Here is an 18,065-nt window from a genome sequence, read left to right on the forward strand (position 1 = left end):
GAAAAATACAAGCAAACTGTAGGGGAAAGCAAGATCTTATAATATGTGGACGAAAGTAGAGAAGGTCATAGGCAAAAATGGCCAAGACGAGGAAAAGGAAGAGAGAGCTGTGCTTTGCATGGCTGCTGTCACAGGAAGGCTGCAGCCTCTGCCATCACTCACCCAGGAGGAGACCTCCAGATAGCATCGCCAGGGAGGGTTTTCAGAGGCCCCTGGCTCAGGCCGCTTTGACTCCTCCTTTGTCTGAGTTCTTCTGCTGGCAGCTCCTTTTCTCCCCTTTAATTGATTCTGGTTGGTTTTCCATTTGCTGCTCATGTATTATTTCCAGTGTTCCCCGTTGAATGGAGTTGTCTGTCCTCCTGGCACACAGCTCAACAAGAACACCTCCGCCTCTCAGGTCCTTGTTGCTGCTCGTCCTTCTCATGCCACCGAGGCTGGCAGGCAACCTCCTCCAGGCAGGTCTCGGAGGGCATATTGCACGTGTCCTGGAGGGAGATCAGCTCGAACCCAGCTCACATTCCCAGCGAAATAGCGGGCATCTGAGGCAAATCAAAGGAGTCTCTGTGATGGGGACAGGCACTTTTCTCAAAATTTAGGGTAGAGGTCTCTTTTGACTGCATACCAGCACCACTCAATTGCATGCCACTGTGTGTGTCGTCAGTCATAGGGAGAGGAAATGGAATGCTGTATTTAATAAGGGCCGCCCATCCACGGGGACATGAGCCAATGAAAAGCCTACAGATTCATTAAGAAACTGAGGCCTGGTAGCAGTGTGGGATGGGGAAATGTGACCACATGGAGAAAAGGCAAGTGTGTCATCCCAGAAGCTGCAAAGTGTTGCTGGCCACCCTACGCTGCTTTTAGCTAAAGGCCTTTCAGGGCTGTCAAGCAGGAACCTGCTTTAAGTAAGTGTCTCCCCCCAGTGCAGAACTGAAATCTCATTCCCAGCTTGGTTCTGATGTGAAGGCTTCCTCCCCAGCCCGGGAATGGCATCAGAATGGCAAATGGGATCAATAGGCTTGAGGAGCTCCAAGAAGCCCCCGGGTGGGTGGGTTGTAGACCCTTCTTCGGACAGCACCCCCTAGAGGATCAATATCTACATAACAAGCTGGAAATATAACAGTGGTGTCTGGTTGCACAGCCAGATGCCTCATTCCATTCGGACAGTGCTCACATTTTAATTAAGTCCATGGACTCAGGCCAGTTCACTGTGCCCAGCTTATGAGAGAGAAAGACTACCAGAGGAAAATCTATGTAACAAAAAACAAGACAAGTCCCTCCAACCAACCTTCTGACTTCCCTGGAGACAGATGTTGGGTGAGAACTAAAGCCAGAACCTGGCTTTCTCTTCTGATCACTGATCACAGGAAGTTTTGGTGGTCGAGAGAATCATCCTGTATTCCTACAGAGATGACACCCTCAGATAATGACAAAGCAGCTGCACTCTATGCCAAAAGCATACTGTGACCCAGGGACAGGCGGGACTTCTTGATATCTAACTCCATAGAAATGTATTATATTAAAGAACATTTCCTAGTTATGAAGGATTTTCTCATCATTGTATTACTGGGCTTCACTTTCTATTTCTGCCTTGAATATTGTCTTTTTCAGTTTGATGACTCTGATACCAAGCCATTTGCCCCAATTTGTGTCCCCTGAGCCTGTCCCAAAAGACATCCACCTTGACATTGTTTACTGTCTACACATCCTGCTCCAGCCAGGCCATAAACAGGCAGCTTAGATTTGTGACCATGTTCCTTGAGATCCTCCATTCAGAAGGATTTTTTTTTTCCCGCTAGTATTTATTTTTCCCGTAGCATGGAATCAACTTCTAGACAAGGAAGACAGATTATTTCAGGGAAAATAAAAGTTTGGCTTAAAGCCAATTCTCTGAAATAGGACATTCCAGAGTCTTTAAAAGGAAGAGAGTTGGCCTTATAATTTCCATGTAGACATGCAATTTTAATAGGAATTTCTGCTAACAACCTTCTATGATGGAGGATATGGCCCTACCAACCCCTAAAGTAGCTATCTCCTTACCCTCCCCAACTACCCAGTATTGGTATCCATGGTTCCAATAAGTATATCTGTTTTCCCCACTATCTGTGGCATTTCTCTAGTGGCCCCTACCACCAATACGAGAGCCCTTGTGGCCTATTGGACTGCCATAATGGATTGCTCAGGGATACTGTCCTGGCTCTATAGGGTCATATTCTTGGGAATCTATAATCCTTCCCAGACTGATTCACTATGATACTCTGGGCAGATCACCTCTCCTAAGCCCTTCTGAGTCCCAAACATAAAAATGATTGCTGACTTTTTTTTCCTATTCACAGCCCCAAATAAGGTATTATTTGTAGAATGCCTCAAATTTTAAGGGCAAATTTTATTACTCAGGTGCTTGAAAAACATTGTTCTTTCAAACCCCTCAGGCTGTTCTTCTCTTTGAAGATTGAGCTTTTCGTTTTCATGGTTGTCATCATCATCACCATCATCATACTCATTATCACCATCATCAACATCAATTAAGTCCACACTTTTGAGCAGCTACTGTGTCAATAATATTGTTCTGAATGTCACACAGCTGGCACATCATGTTTGTTGAAGGCACCTGCCTTCAGAGAACTTAAATTTCTATATAGAGAGGTGAATATCTGTGTGGTGCCACAAGTGTCTCCAGACACGTAGATAAAAATAGAGAAATACAGTTATGTGCATCATTGTGTGTGAACTTCTTGTGTATTTGAATGGAAAAAATAGCAGTTATAATGATGTCAGAGCAGGGGCAATGAGAAGATCATTAGTTCCAGAGTCTATCTTCTTCTCATGAGAAAAATATAACCATGTCCTTTTTTCTCCTTTTTTGTCTCTCTTGTTTGTCTCAGACTGATTGAAGGAAAGAAGGGGGTCAAAGTGGAAAACAGACCTTTCCTCTCAAAACTCATCTTCTTCAATGTCTCTGAACATGACTATGGGAACTACACTTGTGTGGCCTCCAACAAGCTGGGTCACACCAATGCCAGCATCACACTATTTGGTAAGACTGAGCCCTGAGCTGAGCAGTAGAAGAGGGGAGGCTTATTCAGAGGAGGAGGAATTGGGAAGGAAGGCCCAGAGGGGCAAGTTGAAGAACGTTGGGAATTAGTCAGGCGGGGGTGAGCGAGAAGAGGAAGAAAGAGGAGAGACAGAACTGGTACATGTGTGAATGTAGATACTGGGAGTAGGAAAAGAAAGGTTCATGTGTCATTCTATAATGGGAAAAATTCTGATACAGGAGAAAAGGGCTTTGGGATGCTGAAGTGACATTAATTTTTTCTCCTCGGTGATATCTCCTAAACTAACTATGGAGATTATAATTGGGTATAATAGTAAATAGCCCAGAGAGGAACATTTACTACTTCAATACTTTGTTCATTGGATTAGTGTAAAATGTTACCATTTCTGAAATGTTTTCTGGCCATTGGGATATGGAAGAAACTGAATTATATTTATAAAAGTGGAATCATGGACCTGGGGATCCTGAATAATATTACCTTCAGAGGGAGAATTAACATAGAGAACGGGATGTCCCTAGTTCTCCATTTGCATCAAAGGGTGCTGTCTGGTTGGATTAAGATATATTTATCCAGCCAAGCCACCATCCTCACGGAAGTCACATAGTCATTCATGCATTAATTCATTAAACAACGATTTATTGAAGGGCTAATGTGTACAAAGCAAATTGCTATGTCTTCACTACATATCTGGCAACTATATTGGTGCCAGAAGCAAGTAAAGGAAGCAATAAACAAGCTTCCTTGTAGACCCTGGATGTCTGGAACTGCTGTGAGAAGAACAACCAGTCCAAAGTGAGTCTGGATGCATGTCTGTGTCATCAGGCAGGACTTGAGGCATCCAGTTATGGCTTCTGCCCCTTGATAGATGCAGATTCTCCTTATGGCTACAGGGCTAATTTCTGGTTGCTTTTGGGGCAAAACCCTCCATACCCAACAAGTTCAGTTAGGTTGGAATTTTTCAAATCTGGTCCCCTACTCTTCCACGTTAATAAACACCTCAGTGATGTGTTGGGGACGGAAAGGTGAGAAAGTTAGCAGATAGTTGGCAAGAACATAAATCCTTTTATTCTGAGAACTGTCAGATAACCCCATAGCTTCAAGTACTTCACCCTCACCCCCTGGCCCTGCTACATCCCTTCCATGGCACAGTGTATCCAACGTGCCCCAAATAACCTGCCTGTGCTGCTCCATTGTCCCATCTCTGCTCCCAAGTCACAGTCTATCACCCTTCTATCCAGCACATAAAGTCGCGCTTTATCCAGGAGGGCTGAGAAGGGCAAGTCTGCTCTTGATCCCAGAGCTGGTAGCTCAGAATGGGCAGAGCTGTGGTTAGAGTGATTGATCTGTCTGACATCTCTCACACAGGGTTGATCATAATTGCCCCTCACATTTGTCAGGGCTTTTTGGCTTTGTGGCAGGTGTATGTTTGTATGAACAGAAGGGCCAGGATTAGAAAGGAACAGACCCCTCCTTCCCTTGCCTTGCAAATTTAAGGCTCTCCCTAGCTTTCCCTGCCACCCCTCCCAAGTCCTCCCCTCCACCCACAGCAGTCCTCATTCCTGTAAGCAGTCATCCTCTGCTTTTGACCTCCTCACTCTTCTGATTTGGATGCATGAAATGGTTTTGCAATTGGCTTTATCACTACTATCTAATTCCCTGACCTCTTCCCCTTAAGCTATCTGAAGATGAGAATAGGGAGAAAAAGCCAACATTAAGAGTGAAATAGCTGGCATTTGTGACAAGGCATGAGGGGAAGTATGTGTCATGAATCTGCTCTTCTCAGCAGACCTATGTGTGGCAGTTAACCCCCCGCCAGCGGTCTGTCAGTGTTCACCCTGCATCATTTGGGGTGGTTCTGCAACTGCCAGCTTTCTGGAGTTCAGGGTTCTCTAAAAAAATGCAATCAAAAGTGATAGAATGTATTCAAATCAATTTAGAAAGTCCCAGTCAAACAATGGTGAATGGGGTACCTGTGGGGATGTTCTTTAATGCACAAAGTCTCAGAATCTTTACATGCTAAATCTCTAAGAGGGAGAAAAAGTTTGGGGCATTTTCCAAATTTAATCAAACAGAAACCAACTTTTTAGCCTCAATTGAGAGACCATTTCTGAGGAGCCCATCACAGAAATGCCTCATGGGTGACATAGTTCCATGGAACTAGTGAAATCCTATTAATGTGCAAGATGGGTGTTTCCACTCCATTGGCTCTCACTGAGGCTAATCCAGACATTGCAGCCCCTAAACTCATTATTGAGGCCCACCATCAATAAGGCTGTTTGACAAATATAAACTTATTAGGGAGTTTTTCATGTCATTTCCCATTATCAGAAGACCCATCAGCTCAGAGCCATCAAGCAGACATGCGAATTTGGAAAGCAGAATTTACTTTATGCGAATATACAAACTGTGTGATGAAGTTCATAGCATCACAGAAAGCCAGCTAAATTATCATCATTTTGCCACTAACTTGCACATAAACTGCACACCCTCTGCACATGACCTGAATGTTGACAAGTGAGGAATGCTGGTGCTGGGGGGCTCCCATTGTGCTCAATATCTCTGAGGGTACTTAGGCCAAATGGGGCAGGGGTGGTCCTTCCTATCATGAACCACTATGGTTCTGAGCATATGATCCCTAAAACTGCAGAGATTACAGGAGACTCGGAGAGTTCTGCTGCCATAATCCTGAGTTACAATGGTTCCTGGAGGGACCTTGTTCCTGCCGTGGTGCCATGGGATCAGAAATTCCTGGATTTGGTCTCCCAAAGTGAAAAAATGGGGATGGAGATGTGGGACAAAAATCTCATCTGGAAAGGGACTTTTGTCCTTTGTTAGTAAATCAGTACCCCAACTCAGCAGAAGCTAAGAGTAAATCCATCTGCACTGGAAAATGTACAAGTGGCCAGCTCCCTCACTTCCCAACTGTGGCATCCAAGTATGGAAGCATAAAGCACTTTAGTGCTTCTCATGCTGCATCTTGTCCTACCACCTTTGGTTTTTGTGTCTTTCTTTATTTATCCATTCCTCCAGAAATGTTTGTGAAAGGCAGTATACAAACTATATATGACAAATATATAGCTACTGTATATAATATATGTGTTTGTTTTCATTTTTCTCTCTTGTATGTCCCTCACCCGATTTAGAACTAAATGAGCCTACAAGCTCAACTTTGTTGCAAGGTCAGTATCCCCCTTGCTTTATGGTTTCTCTCCCCTCCCCTTTCTCCCAGAGTCCCCATTCCCATCTCCTTTTCCCCCTTGCTATGCACTACCCAAGGATCCTACCTATAAAATTACTTAGAGGATGGTGGTGGAAGCTAAGGAGGTCACTGCGAGCTGGCGAAACTCCAAAGATAGCTCTGTTTTCTCTGCTCATCCCTTGCCCACACTTCCCCAGAAGGATTGGAGGGGAGAAAGGAAAGGAAACATCATTAATATTGCAAAGCCTGGAGACCTGTGTGAAGGCAAAAGGTTGAGAGAGTGAGTCTGAACCAATAGGAAGACAACTCCAACCCAGTGAACAGTTTTCATAACGAGAGTCCTATTGATGGCCCTCAGCAACAGAAGCAAACACCATTTGCATGAAGATTCAAATATTCCCTAAAATGCATCAATTGGTTCACAATGAGGTTCTCCAAGGGAGAAAGGTAGGCATGGTGCAGCATGCGTGGTAGTCAATAAGCAGTGATCTAGAGTGGGATGCAACTGAATTCTAGTTCAGAGCCTGACATTTAGTAGTTCTGTGCTGTTGGGCAAGTCACTAAACCTTATTTAGACTCAATTTCCTCTTCTATAAAATGGAATTATCTGCCTCATCTACCTTAGAGTTGTTCCAACGTTCAACTGAGACTACATATTAAAAAGGCTTTGAAAACTGCTTGGTGCATTTTGAATCATTAAAGTCCAATTTCCAGATGCAAGCTGCAAGACAAGGACTTCCCTCATGGTAATGTCAGAGGGTTCATTAACTCATTTCTCAAATCCTTCTCCCCAACCCTTTATATCCTGTTGCACCCCAAGCCCTTCCCTATGTATGACTTCTACATCTCTCGCCTCTATTTGCACAGATCTTCAAATTTTCTCAAGGTCACCAGCCTAGCATGAATGATTCACTAACACCATGACTAAGCATTTAGGCAGAAGTGGGGCTGGACTGAGTGGTAGAATAAGATGCATGCTGCCTGTGCTGCTTTTCTCCTCATAGGGACAGTGCTGACCACAGGACAGCCCAGCGAGACGGCAGCTGGGAAGACAATGGGGAATGGCTTTGTCTGCCTTCTACTCCAACCCCTGACCTTTCTCGTCCCACTGCACCCCACACCCATCCTGTTCATCCATTCACCTCTGGCTTGGCAAACAAGCATCAGAGGATGGCAGACTTGAAAAGTAGGGGAGGAGATGGAAGGAAATGAATTATTTGGAAAGCTGTTTGACAGATGAGAAAAATACTTTTATCATGAAAAGATTCAGGGCTGCATTAGTCACCTTCGTGATGTAGAGTGCCATGGTGATGAAGTACAAACTGGAAAATGAAACAAAGCAAACGTGAAGTCAATAGAAGCCTTCAGGTTCAACTTATGATTCAACTTATGTTTATTGAACCCCTTGTGAGGCATATTCACAGATCTAAAATAGAGAGCCTTAGAAAAGTAACTAACGTGAATGGTCAAAGGGAAATTTGAGAGACTGGAGCTAAGACAGATGATGCTGCAGGATGTGCTTTCAGAAGTGACTAAGCTCATTCTGATCACTTAGCTCTTCATTCTCAGAGGGAATAATAGATTTTAAAACAGGTAGTGGTTGCTAAGGAGTTAGTGGTTAACTGAAGGTGTACGTAACTGATAGAGAAAGCATCGTTCCATTCCAAAGCCAACAGTAACAGTACTGACCAGAAACAAACAAGCACTACCTGACTGCTGAGCACAGGACCAGGAGCAGTCTCCAGCTGCTGAGACAAAGCTGGCTGCCTCACTTCCCCCTGCTCTCAACTATGAACTTGGGTGAAAGGATCTCTAAGCCAACTTTCTACTCTGATTCTCAAGATGCTCTCAACTCCTCATTCTTCTCACTGAGTGCAGGGCACTGGATCAGGGCCAGAAGTTGTAGATTGTAGACATCTAGAACGTTCCAAGATTTGGATTAGTCTGGCCTTCAGTATAGCTCTTGGACTCTTTTGTACAACCAAGGAATATTTTAGAGAAAACAGACCTTGCACCTGGGACATTTCCCTCATTCATCTGTGTACTTTTTTTGGTTTTCCTCCTCCTTGGCTAGTCTCCTATAAAATAGAGAGCTACCTATTTTCTCATGGAATACTCCCAAGTTAGTTACATTCATCTTATGGGACAAATATGAAGCAAGATTTGCGTGAATGTGTGGATTTCCAGTGACAGGGAGCCCTTGGCTTGAAGAGAAGTTTCAAGATATTTTGCTACCCAATATCTGGACAGAGTAGAAAGGTTCCAATAAGAGAATTTCATTCCTCCTTGGCATTTTCTGCCACACTTGAAATATTTGTCTGCTCCCCTTAGCAAACAAAACAGATTGCATGTCACCCTCATATTAATATTTGGTCGAGCAGGACTCCTGCCATGATGAATAAGGACTGAGGGATGTGCCAGCATCCCTCACTGTACTCCTTCACAGGCAAGTGTGCTGGGGCCCACACTGCAAACTCAGCAGCTCGGTGGCTGTTCATTTCCATCCACTGGTCCTTTGTCTTTTATCTCCTAAGCATTAAGTCAGATTTGATGGTATCAGCGGGCTGGGAAAGGTTGGCTGATTAATGCCTATGAACCTCACAGTGACCATCAAACCAGCTTATTAAAGAATGGGGGACTAAAGTAAACTGATTCAGAAGGAAAAAAATTTCAGTAGAAGAAATGATCAGTTCTTCCCTGCAGACGATTAAAGACAGTTAATTAGGCCTAGCCATCCAGCAGTTAGCATTTCTATGCCACATGTGTCTAAATAACAGAAGATGTAAAAAAAAAAAATCCCCTCATCCTCTTTCTAGAAGGCTTATATATCCATCCTGACATGAAACCAGCCTCCTCTGCCCACTAGAACCAGACAGCAAGCAGCCCTGTGCTTACCTCGGTACTTGGATTCAGGTACAAGCATTGGCTTTGGTGGCAAAAAGATCACTTTATGGGTTGACTGAAGAAACTGAGTTGGAGGTTTGCAGGGAGAGGGGTTCTTTTTTTCTTTTTTCTTTTATTTCATTTTTTCTTTATTTTGAATATTTTTTTCCACTCTACCTGGCTTCTCAGCAACACAAAGTTCACAAATTCCAGTCAAGCTTTTGGTGAGGAAAATAGACGCTTGGATTTTCAGGGATTGTTTATTTTCTTGCTAGCCAAGAGTTAACTCAAAGGCTTGAGTTTATGGGTAGTGCTCACTTTGGAAGCTCAAGCAAGACTCATACTTCTAGAAGCTGGGCCCAACAGTGATAGTACATCAAACAGCATAAAGAAGACAGTGTTAGCATTTCTACATCTCTTCTTAGTACCAAACCAAAGGGAATGGGCTGGAGTGCAGCATGAAGGGCTTAGAGTAAATATAAAGACTGTCTTGGCTGCATTTCCCCCCTCACTGTGGTGAGATACAAGCAGGGGCAGGAGCGCTCTCTAGTCAACTAGAAGAGTTGAAATATTGCTACCTGGAAAAGCCCAAGGATAAGTTCTAGCTGAGGTCAAGGATGAGTCTCGAATAGTCCTTTACCTATGTGGACACTAGAGTGTTGACCTTCTTTCAAGGAGCGTGGGTTGGAGATTCAGGGAAAAAAGTAGCTGGATGAGAACAATTAAGCTGAAGTTGTTTTGAGATCTTTGCCTTATAGAAAATCAGTTCTGGTATCTAGAGCACTGCAGGAACTTTGCTTTCCAACTATTTCTCTTTCTGATAGTTCCAACAATCCCAACTACCAAACAGAACCCTTCCCTGTGTCGGTCCTCCAGCAGAGTCTAAGCCAGCACTCCCATCACTCTATGGGCTACTCTCCCCTAAACGTACCCTACCTTTGCACTGCTTATGGTGTGGCGGTGAAAGGCCTATGACGCTTTATCCCTCCAAAAGTCCTTCTTCAGAGTGTCCTCCCTCCTTCCAGTTATCTTCCTTCTTGGTACAGAAAGACTTAAGTCAGTGGTACCTGAATGAGACAATTCATGAAAATAGCCCCTCCTTAGCTTTGAACTGGTTTCTAGGGCCCAGAAATCACTCCAAGGACTGTCCTTGCTAAACACGCAGACAACATGGCACCAGCAGCCCTCCTGGCTTGTCTCTACCACCCGGACTTTACATCAGATCTTCTCTGAATCACCCCTTTGATCTTTGAGCATAGATCACCTCTTGCATCTTTTTCAGAGTGACGTCTCAGGGTTGCTAATGTCCACTGAGATCAAGAGGGCTATTATATCTCAGGTGCCTTTAAAGAATAGATTGAGAGCTTGAATGCACAAGTACGTATGCATCTGATTTTGGTCAAATGTTTTAGTTAAGTTTAGGTCAAGTTATATCTAGACTCTTTCCTTCTAAATGTGAGGACCTTTGCACAGAAAATGGTATCACTTCGATGCAAAGGACTTTAATGTCATTTTCTTTTTTTTTCTTTTTAGCTTTATTGAAGTATAATTGACAAAGAAAATCATAAGATATTTCAAGCATACATTGTGGTGATTTGATGTACATATGCATTGTGAAAGGATTTTCCATCCTCTCCATAGCCAGGGTGAACAACTGCAGAGGCCCCTACCTAAAGAGTGAAGTCAAAGATTAGAGATCTTACTACTTCAGGCCAGACAGGACATCTGCTGTCAGCAGAAGAGGCTCTGTGGATTCTTTGGAGAGCTCGAAGTTTGTGAAATGGGGATCTTTCATGGTCCAGTCAGCAGAGAGGAGCTGGCATCCCAGCATCTCCACAGGCGGGTCCCAGCAAGTGCTAATGTAGCAGATGCTTATTGCATCAGGTCGTCCAGAGAGATAAAGTCCTGTGGGCCAGCTTGCTATAGTCTGAGGCATCAAGAGAAGTCAGATATCAAAGATCTGGGCTCCTTTGGCACATGTAACCTAGCTCCTCAGTGTTTCTAAAATGCGTAGATAAATGCCAAACTTTTACATCTCAAACATAGCATGGGCACTTACTTTCAAATTGCTGTTGTGTAACCCATTTGCATTAGCCAATTTTATACTTAAAGCCTACAGACTTCACCTAATTAGGGGGTAGTCTGGTGACCAAAGAAAGAAAGTTCTACAAAGAAGTATTTATTGGCTTGGGGCCCCAGGCTTGAAGTCCCTGAGTTCCCTGCTAAAACAAGGTGGATGTGTGGCTCTCTGTGGTTCAGAGATCCAACCTGACTGTCATTCATATCCTCCGCCGGCCCCAACTCAACTTCATGGCAACCGACTTCCCAGAAAACCAGAGAGGGGCAAGTACGAGGGCTGGGCTGTGGTCAGGACAGCAAGAGGCAGGTGCCCCAGGGCTGGAGGAGGCCCTGGGCCAGAGCACTGGCTGTTCCCAAAACTATCTGAGGGCAAAGCAAGTGCCTCTGGCTGCTTTCTACCTTAACAGTGGCTTGTTTTTAATTTCTTTTAGAGGTGAAAACTACAGCTCTGACCCCTTGGAAAGGTTGGTATATTTATTTTCCAGGCAGCTGCTGCCTTGGTGGGAATGGGGTATGCAAAACTCGTCACTTTCTTCCGAGACGCCTTCTCTTCTGAGCTAACCCCAGGAAGCAGCCCAGTGGGCACGCTCCCTGACCTTGGGTTGTCTCTGTGTCAATTGAGATTAACCTGTCCCCAAGGACACACCACTCTCCCTGGGCAGCTTCCACTGCAGACATTTAACTTCTCTTTGTTGGCAGCACTAATGAGCACCTGCCAGTGCCCAGAATAGCTCCATGTCTAGCTCCTCTGTGCCAGGCCTGCCTCTTTCCTTGCACATGGCTGCTTTAATGCAACGACCTTCTTAGACCTTGACTTTGCATGCTGCCCTTTGCTAACCTCATTCTCTCTCTCTCTCTCTCTCTCTCTCTCTCTCTAACTTGGAGCTGGAAGGGAAGTGGCTAGAGGGAGGGAAAAATGGAAGGAAAAGGGTGGTTCTTGGGTGAGTCACTTGGCTACAAATAAAATGCATCTTATTTGAGGCTTTCATTCCTGCCAGATGTTTCTGGTGGATAATTGACACTCATCACAGTTCTCTGGGACCCTAACTGTCCTGGTAATTAGTCTCTTTAGGCCTCTGCAGCTCTCTAATGAGATAGAGGCAATTAAAAAAAAGGCATCCACAGCGGAGTGGAGGCGTGGCTGGATGAAGAACAGAGGCCGTGTCACCAGGCAGATGGGCTGAGTTGTCACTCTGGCCAGCTCTGGCTCTGGGAGAGCCTTGCTCCAGGACACTGTGGTCGCACCTGTGTGGGCAAAAGGTCCTCTTCTCGTAGCATTCTTCCATGGGGCGGCGAGCGAGGGCTGTCCTGTGTGGTTCTCACCTGAACTGGTAGCCGGAGGGCAGGGGCTGGGGACTGGCCCAAGGCCTCATTCTCTCTCTCCTCTTCATTCTCTGAAGATGCGAGAGTTACACAAAGCAGCAGGCCCGAGTTAGTGGAAAGAAAATTGCATTTGGAGATAGAAGTCAAGGGACCTTGAGGAAGTCACTTAAGCCCTCTAAGGGTAAGTTTTCACATATTAAAGCAGGAGATAGATAATAATCCTTACCTTGTACATGAGTGTCTGTAAGGGACCAGAGCACCTTTCCAGCTGCAAGCACTCTGCTTGCAGTCCTAATCGATGTGGTTTTACTTCTGTGTACACCACCCCTCAACCACAGGAACGTTCAGTGACTTTTATTGGAAAGAGTTAGGAAAAGAGGGGAAGGAGGTTTGGAAGAGAAAACTGAGGTAAAGTAGAAGGCAAGGTGGGAAACAAGTTTTTTGTTTTGTTTTTCGTTTTGTTTTCCTCCAAGTAGAATCTTAAGAGAAAGAAAAACACAGAGACAAAGTAAATATGGGTGTGTCCACACGCATCACAATGTTCTGGCTCTTTCCTTCCTTCAACAAACTTTTATTGAATAGAGGAGGAAATATGTAACTTGGACAAATAAAGAGATTACAACACAGGGTGGTACTTATTTTAATAGCAGGATGTACATGGTGCTGTGGAAGCAAACCAGAGTGAGTCAAGGAAGGCTGCCTGGAGGAGGTGACTGGGGATCAGAACAGAACCTGGAACAAGAAGTGGGAGTGAGTTGGGTGAAAGATGTTTCAACCAGAGGGGCAGACGGTTTGAGGGTGTGAAAGGAAAGAGAATATGGCTGGAGGGTACACACTCTTGTTGCATGGAGTCAAGGGCAGGGAGAAACCAAAGAGTATGTGGCAGAAAGAGAGGCTAAGGAGGCAGATCGTGAGCTTATGAAAAGCAGTGAGTGTTCTACCAAGCAGTTGGGAAGTTTTGTAAAGGCTGTAGAAATCAAATAGTTCAGTAACGTGATCAACATGGAATTGTAGAAACATCACCCTGGAATTAGCATAAAGAATAAACTCAAAGGGTCAAGGTCACAGGTGGCAAGGCCCAGTTTGCTAACTGTTTTGGAAATTGAAAGGAGAGCTGTTGCAGTGTCCTCTTTGAGAGGATGTGCGGAGTACCCCTGCCTCAGTGTTTCTCCAGAGACCACCCCTGTTTCCTCCTCCTTCTGTCCAGCTTTGTCCAGATCAGTTTTCCTGGACATGCTCGAGAAAAGGAAGGGGCGTAGTGAGGGGAGAGAGTGTGGGGGGGCGAGCGCAGGCCGGCTGTGATCCTGCACAGTGAGTGACAGGAGACGGCAGCAGCAGAGAGGCCCCACAGCTTGTCCAGGGTAACAACACACGCAAGAGGAGGCTCTGGCACACTCGTGGCCTCTTCCTTTCTTCTATGGGAAGAGTTTTCTGACATACCGGGTCAGGACCCTCCCTACATGCTCTCTGTGGTGCATCCCAGCAGGCAGCAGAGCCACAAAGGCACTCTGAGAGGAGCAGCAAGGAGACCTAACACAGTGCCCAGAGAGAGCACCTACAGAGCCGCCTAGCCATTGTGAGGTGCCCCGGGGGTTGCTTGCCAGCTCACAGCCACCTCCCTTGTGGCACTGCAGAGTCCCTGGCCTGCAAACAAGGTTTTCCGACTCTTCTTACATGGTAACCAAGCCAGGTCCCTGCTGGGCTGTGTGCCTGGCTTGTGGCATTCTCTGTTCTCCCTGCTGGAGACTTCCACTGGCTGGGTAGCCCTAAAAGGAGGAAATGCAGGAGAGAAGCAGAGAGCATTTAATGCAGAGAACTGTCTTTTGTTTCCTTTCTCTTTTCAGGGCATCTTCTTAGCAATGGCTAGGGTACAGGGGTGGGGGAAGGGATGCGCTGGGATGCATGCGCAAGTGTTTTCAAAGCTGTGAGTGTAAGCGTTCAGGAGAGCAAAAGAGACGAAAGAGAAAAAAGAGGCATGCACCAATGGACGTGTGTCTGGCTAGGAGCACGGTGTGCCAGACATGCAGAACACATTTGAAATCACTGTGCAATGCGCACATGGGAAGATAGAATACAGCCACTAACTCTGCCTAGCTTAAACATGGAACTGGGCTCCCACAAAGTCCTGCTAGTCCAGTGGACTCAGAAACAGCGTTTATGTCTTAAGAGTCAGCCTCAGGCACAGGCAAGAGTCTTGGTGTGAAGGATCTTGCCGTGGCCCAGAGCAGAAGGGCTTCCTCATAGTACAGAAACAGATAAACTATCACCTGAGAAGGTATCAAGGAGTGGCTTCTCTCCTGGGATTCCAAAGGCTGCTGTATAATAACAGAGTGACTGAATATCAGAGAGGGAGTTCCTGGTGGTGGTTTATATAGAAACATAGTAGTAAGATTTTAGAAGACACAACCAATTAGTGACCAATGGTAAACGATAAGCATCTCTGAAATTGAAATGTAAATCATCGGGAGCTTTCCAGGAATGCTTCCTGATCACTTGTATCCCACCAGGAACTGGGAGAAGGAGAGCATTGCATGGCAGATGCCTTCAGTCTTGTGTTGCCCAGAAGGTCACCTCCCTGCAGCAAGGAGGGCAGAATAGGTGTCTCCTGTGCTTCTCATCATGAGAACTTACACTGCCAGGAAGTTCTGGCCTTGGGTTGTATCTGTTTGGGTTGGTGTGTGCCTTTTAGGGAAAGGTATCATCCATCTCCCACCCAAAGACATACACTGTGGAGGTTCTGCATCCCATTGTCCATGTAAATCTTCCCTTACTTCCATGTACACGGCAAGAGGCCTCCTATTCCTTTACTGGATCCCACCTCGACTGCATGCAGGCTGGTTTTGGCCCTTCAGGCATGTAATACTTGCGCTAGGTGTGCTGTTACCTCGTCCAGATGGGGAAGGGGCCAAGTTCTCCAGGTGGAAGCCCAGGCACTGCCCTGAGATAGGGTGATTGACATGATGGACAGGACTCCCGACACAGCAGCAGCAGGGAGACAGATCGTTGCGTCCAGCAGGTCCTTTCCTGCACGACAGGCTGAGCAGCTGGAGGGTCATGTGAGTGTCAAGTCAGGCAGTGCTCAGAAGTGGTTGGATGATGATGCAAACAATGGAGGGGTCTTACTTTATTGAAGCTCTGTGTAGGCTATTAATTAATCTGCACCTTCTTCTTGAACTTGACCCTGAGGCCTGGCCTTAGCATGTTACAACACAGTAGAGGAGTAGTGGCCACCAGCCCACCTTGACCTGATCCTCATATTCTCTCTTTGCATAGGAACGCTCCCCATTATAGACTGTGCATCCAGGGGATTGAAGCTATAGAAGGTTCATTTCTAATGCAGCCCCTATGTAAGCAGTTGGAACACCAAATGCTTCCAGTTAGAGGAATGCTTCATCAGAGGCAAGGCCTAATGACAGCAGGCCAGGTGACAGAGGTTCCATCTTATACCAGGTGGCTCCTGACGAGTGTGTTCTCTCCTCAGGCCCGGGCGCAGTCAGCGAGGTGAACAACGGGACGTCGAGGAGGGCAGGCTGCATTTGGCTGCTACCTCTTCTGGTCTTGCACCAACTCCTCAAGTTTTGATGTGAGTGCCACTTTCCCACTGGGGAAATGCTGCCACCACTGCAACCACCAACACAACAGCAAAGCAACTCCGACAGCAGCAAGCGCAAACCCGTTTCTAAATACGATACCATCAAACAACATTCAGAGAAACAGAGTCCAATGGGACACAAATTCGAGGGAGGGGACAAAGAATACTTTGGGAAAACAAGTTTTAAAAGGAAATTGAAAGTCACCTTGCAGGCCTTGCAGATATGTAGGTACAGCTGAGTTTTCTTTCTTTTCCTAAACGGGAAGAACACACACCTGGCTTTGGACTCACCTGCAAGCTGCATTGCATGACCTCTTTGTTACACGGGGGCGAGGGCTCAGCCATTCTGCCCACTAACATGCCCCCACCAAGGAAAATTCTGCAGTCGGCCATCCCAAATTCAATCAGTCGATAGAGATGAACACAGTGAGACCTGTGGGCCCAGATGTGCCACTGCGGCCCCTTTCGTAGACTGTGCCACTATTGGGTGTGTTATGAAACACAAAATTTAAAAAAAAACAAAGAAAAAGGAAACTAAACAAGACAGCCTGACAGCTACAACAATCCCACAATCAACAGTCACAAAAGATATTGTTAAACTTTTTTTTTTTTTCATTTTACTACATGGACATCATGGATAATAAGGGATTCTGATTCATTATTAATTTTATTAATTATATTTTCTGATATGAGTCTAGAACTTAGTGCAAAAACAAGACAAAACTAAAAAAATACACAAATGAAAGGGGTGAAGAGAAGTGTGTTTGGTAAATATTAAAAATGAATAGTGTACTTCTTAACTAGGTTTACAACTGGTGGACCACACACCAGGCATTAACCACCTGGTGAGGATTTGGCAAATCCACCAAAAAAACATGCTTACGATTTAACCAACATCTCCACCAGCGCTACAGATTTCTCCTTATTCTGGCATTTGATGCAGAAAAATACTGTGCTTCTACATGCTGTGTAGAAATGGAAGGGTGATCTGCACTGTATCTTGAGTTTGTTGGCTATGCTTCTTTCGATGACATATATTATACAGTATATATACACATATATTTTTTTTGTTAGAGTTCTAGCCATTTTATTTCTCAGCAGGGTCCTTTCTCAGACATTACTGCATGCTGTATATGGCGTTAGCTGTGTGTTGATCTTCTAAAAGATGATAGAGTTTACTGGTAATTGTGTAATCAGCTCCTGCCTTTTTATTTTCTTGGGTTATTTACATGTCAGAGACATTTATAAAAAGTGAAAAGAGAAAAAAACACAAAACGCTAATACCAGGCCAGCGTCTTTTCCAGGTGTGGCTCTCGGAGGTGAAAGCCCTCATAGGCCTCGGGGCATGAACAAACATCGAGCAATTGAACAGCTAAACAGTCAGTAACCACTTGCTTTAGCCCATTATGGGAATCTCTGATGCCTTTGTGACCACTGGAGAATTGAATCCTCTTGGTTTATTTTATTTAATTTCCCACCTTTGTGTGCGTGTGTATGAAAGAGAAGAAAATGCAGTTTTTAGGTAACTTTTTTTTCCTCCCCAGAAGCCTGGGAACCAGAGAGGCCTCGGGGAGGGGTCCTGGATGTGATGAGGGAAAGTGGGATTGGGGGCTAGGGGAGGGAGGGGTTGTCTCTGACTTGACATTAAAAAGTGTTCCATGTCCCTCTTCACCTGGTGTGGTACCTCATTCTCAAGTGGGGGGTGAGGGGGGCAGAGCCTGCCTGGCTCAGGTGTGAAGAACATGGAGCAGGTGGGCTCCTGGCTCAAGCTACTGCTCTTTAGACCCCTCCTGATGACAGACGGGGCTTCAGGAAACCACCTCCATCCTCCTAAAGGAAGCAAAGGAGGGGCGGCTCTCAGGGGGACTGCGTCTCCAATGCCTTCAGAATGTCCTGGCTGAGGCTGGCAGCATCCTCCCTATGTCCAGACACC

At 45.4% G+C, this 18,065-nt stretch overlaps 1 protein-coding gene across 2 annotated transcripts in view; it reads left to right on the forward strand.

Moving 5' to 3' along the window:
* The window catches only part of NTM (neurotrimin), a 405,852-nt gene extending 388,131 nt beyond the window's left edge, over positions 1 to 17,721 (forward strand). Inside the window, exons 6-8 of one of the 2 annotated variants that reach the window (XM_004438483.3) lie at positions 2,886 to 3,037; positions 11,649 to 11,681; positions 16,022 to 17,721. In XM_004438483.3, the coding sequence (XP_004438540.1) occupies positions 2,886 to 3,037; positions 11,649 to 11,681; positions 16,022 to 16,122 (286 nt within the window). In that variant the 3' untranslated portion in view covers positions 16,123 to 17,721. The remainder of the gene's footprint in view (positions 1 to 2,885; positions 3,038 to 11,648; positions 11,682 to 16,021) is intronic. The other variant, XM_014793752.2, reaches the window with a different exon arrangement.
* The last annotated feature ends 344 nt before the right edge of the window (positions 17,722 to 18,065 follow it).

This window comes from Ceratotherium simum, chromosome 7 (genome assembly GCF_057802395.1).
Source record: "Ceratotherium simum simum isolate JZ-2026a chromosome 7, ASM5780239v1, whole genome shotgun sequence".
Lineage (NCBI taxonomy): Eukaryota > Metazoa > Chordata > Mammalia > Perissodactyla > Rhinocerotidae > Ceratotherium > Ceratotherium simum.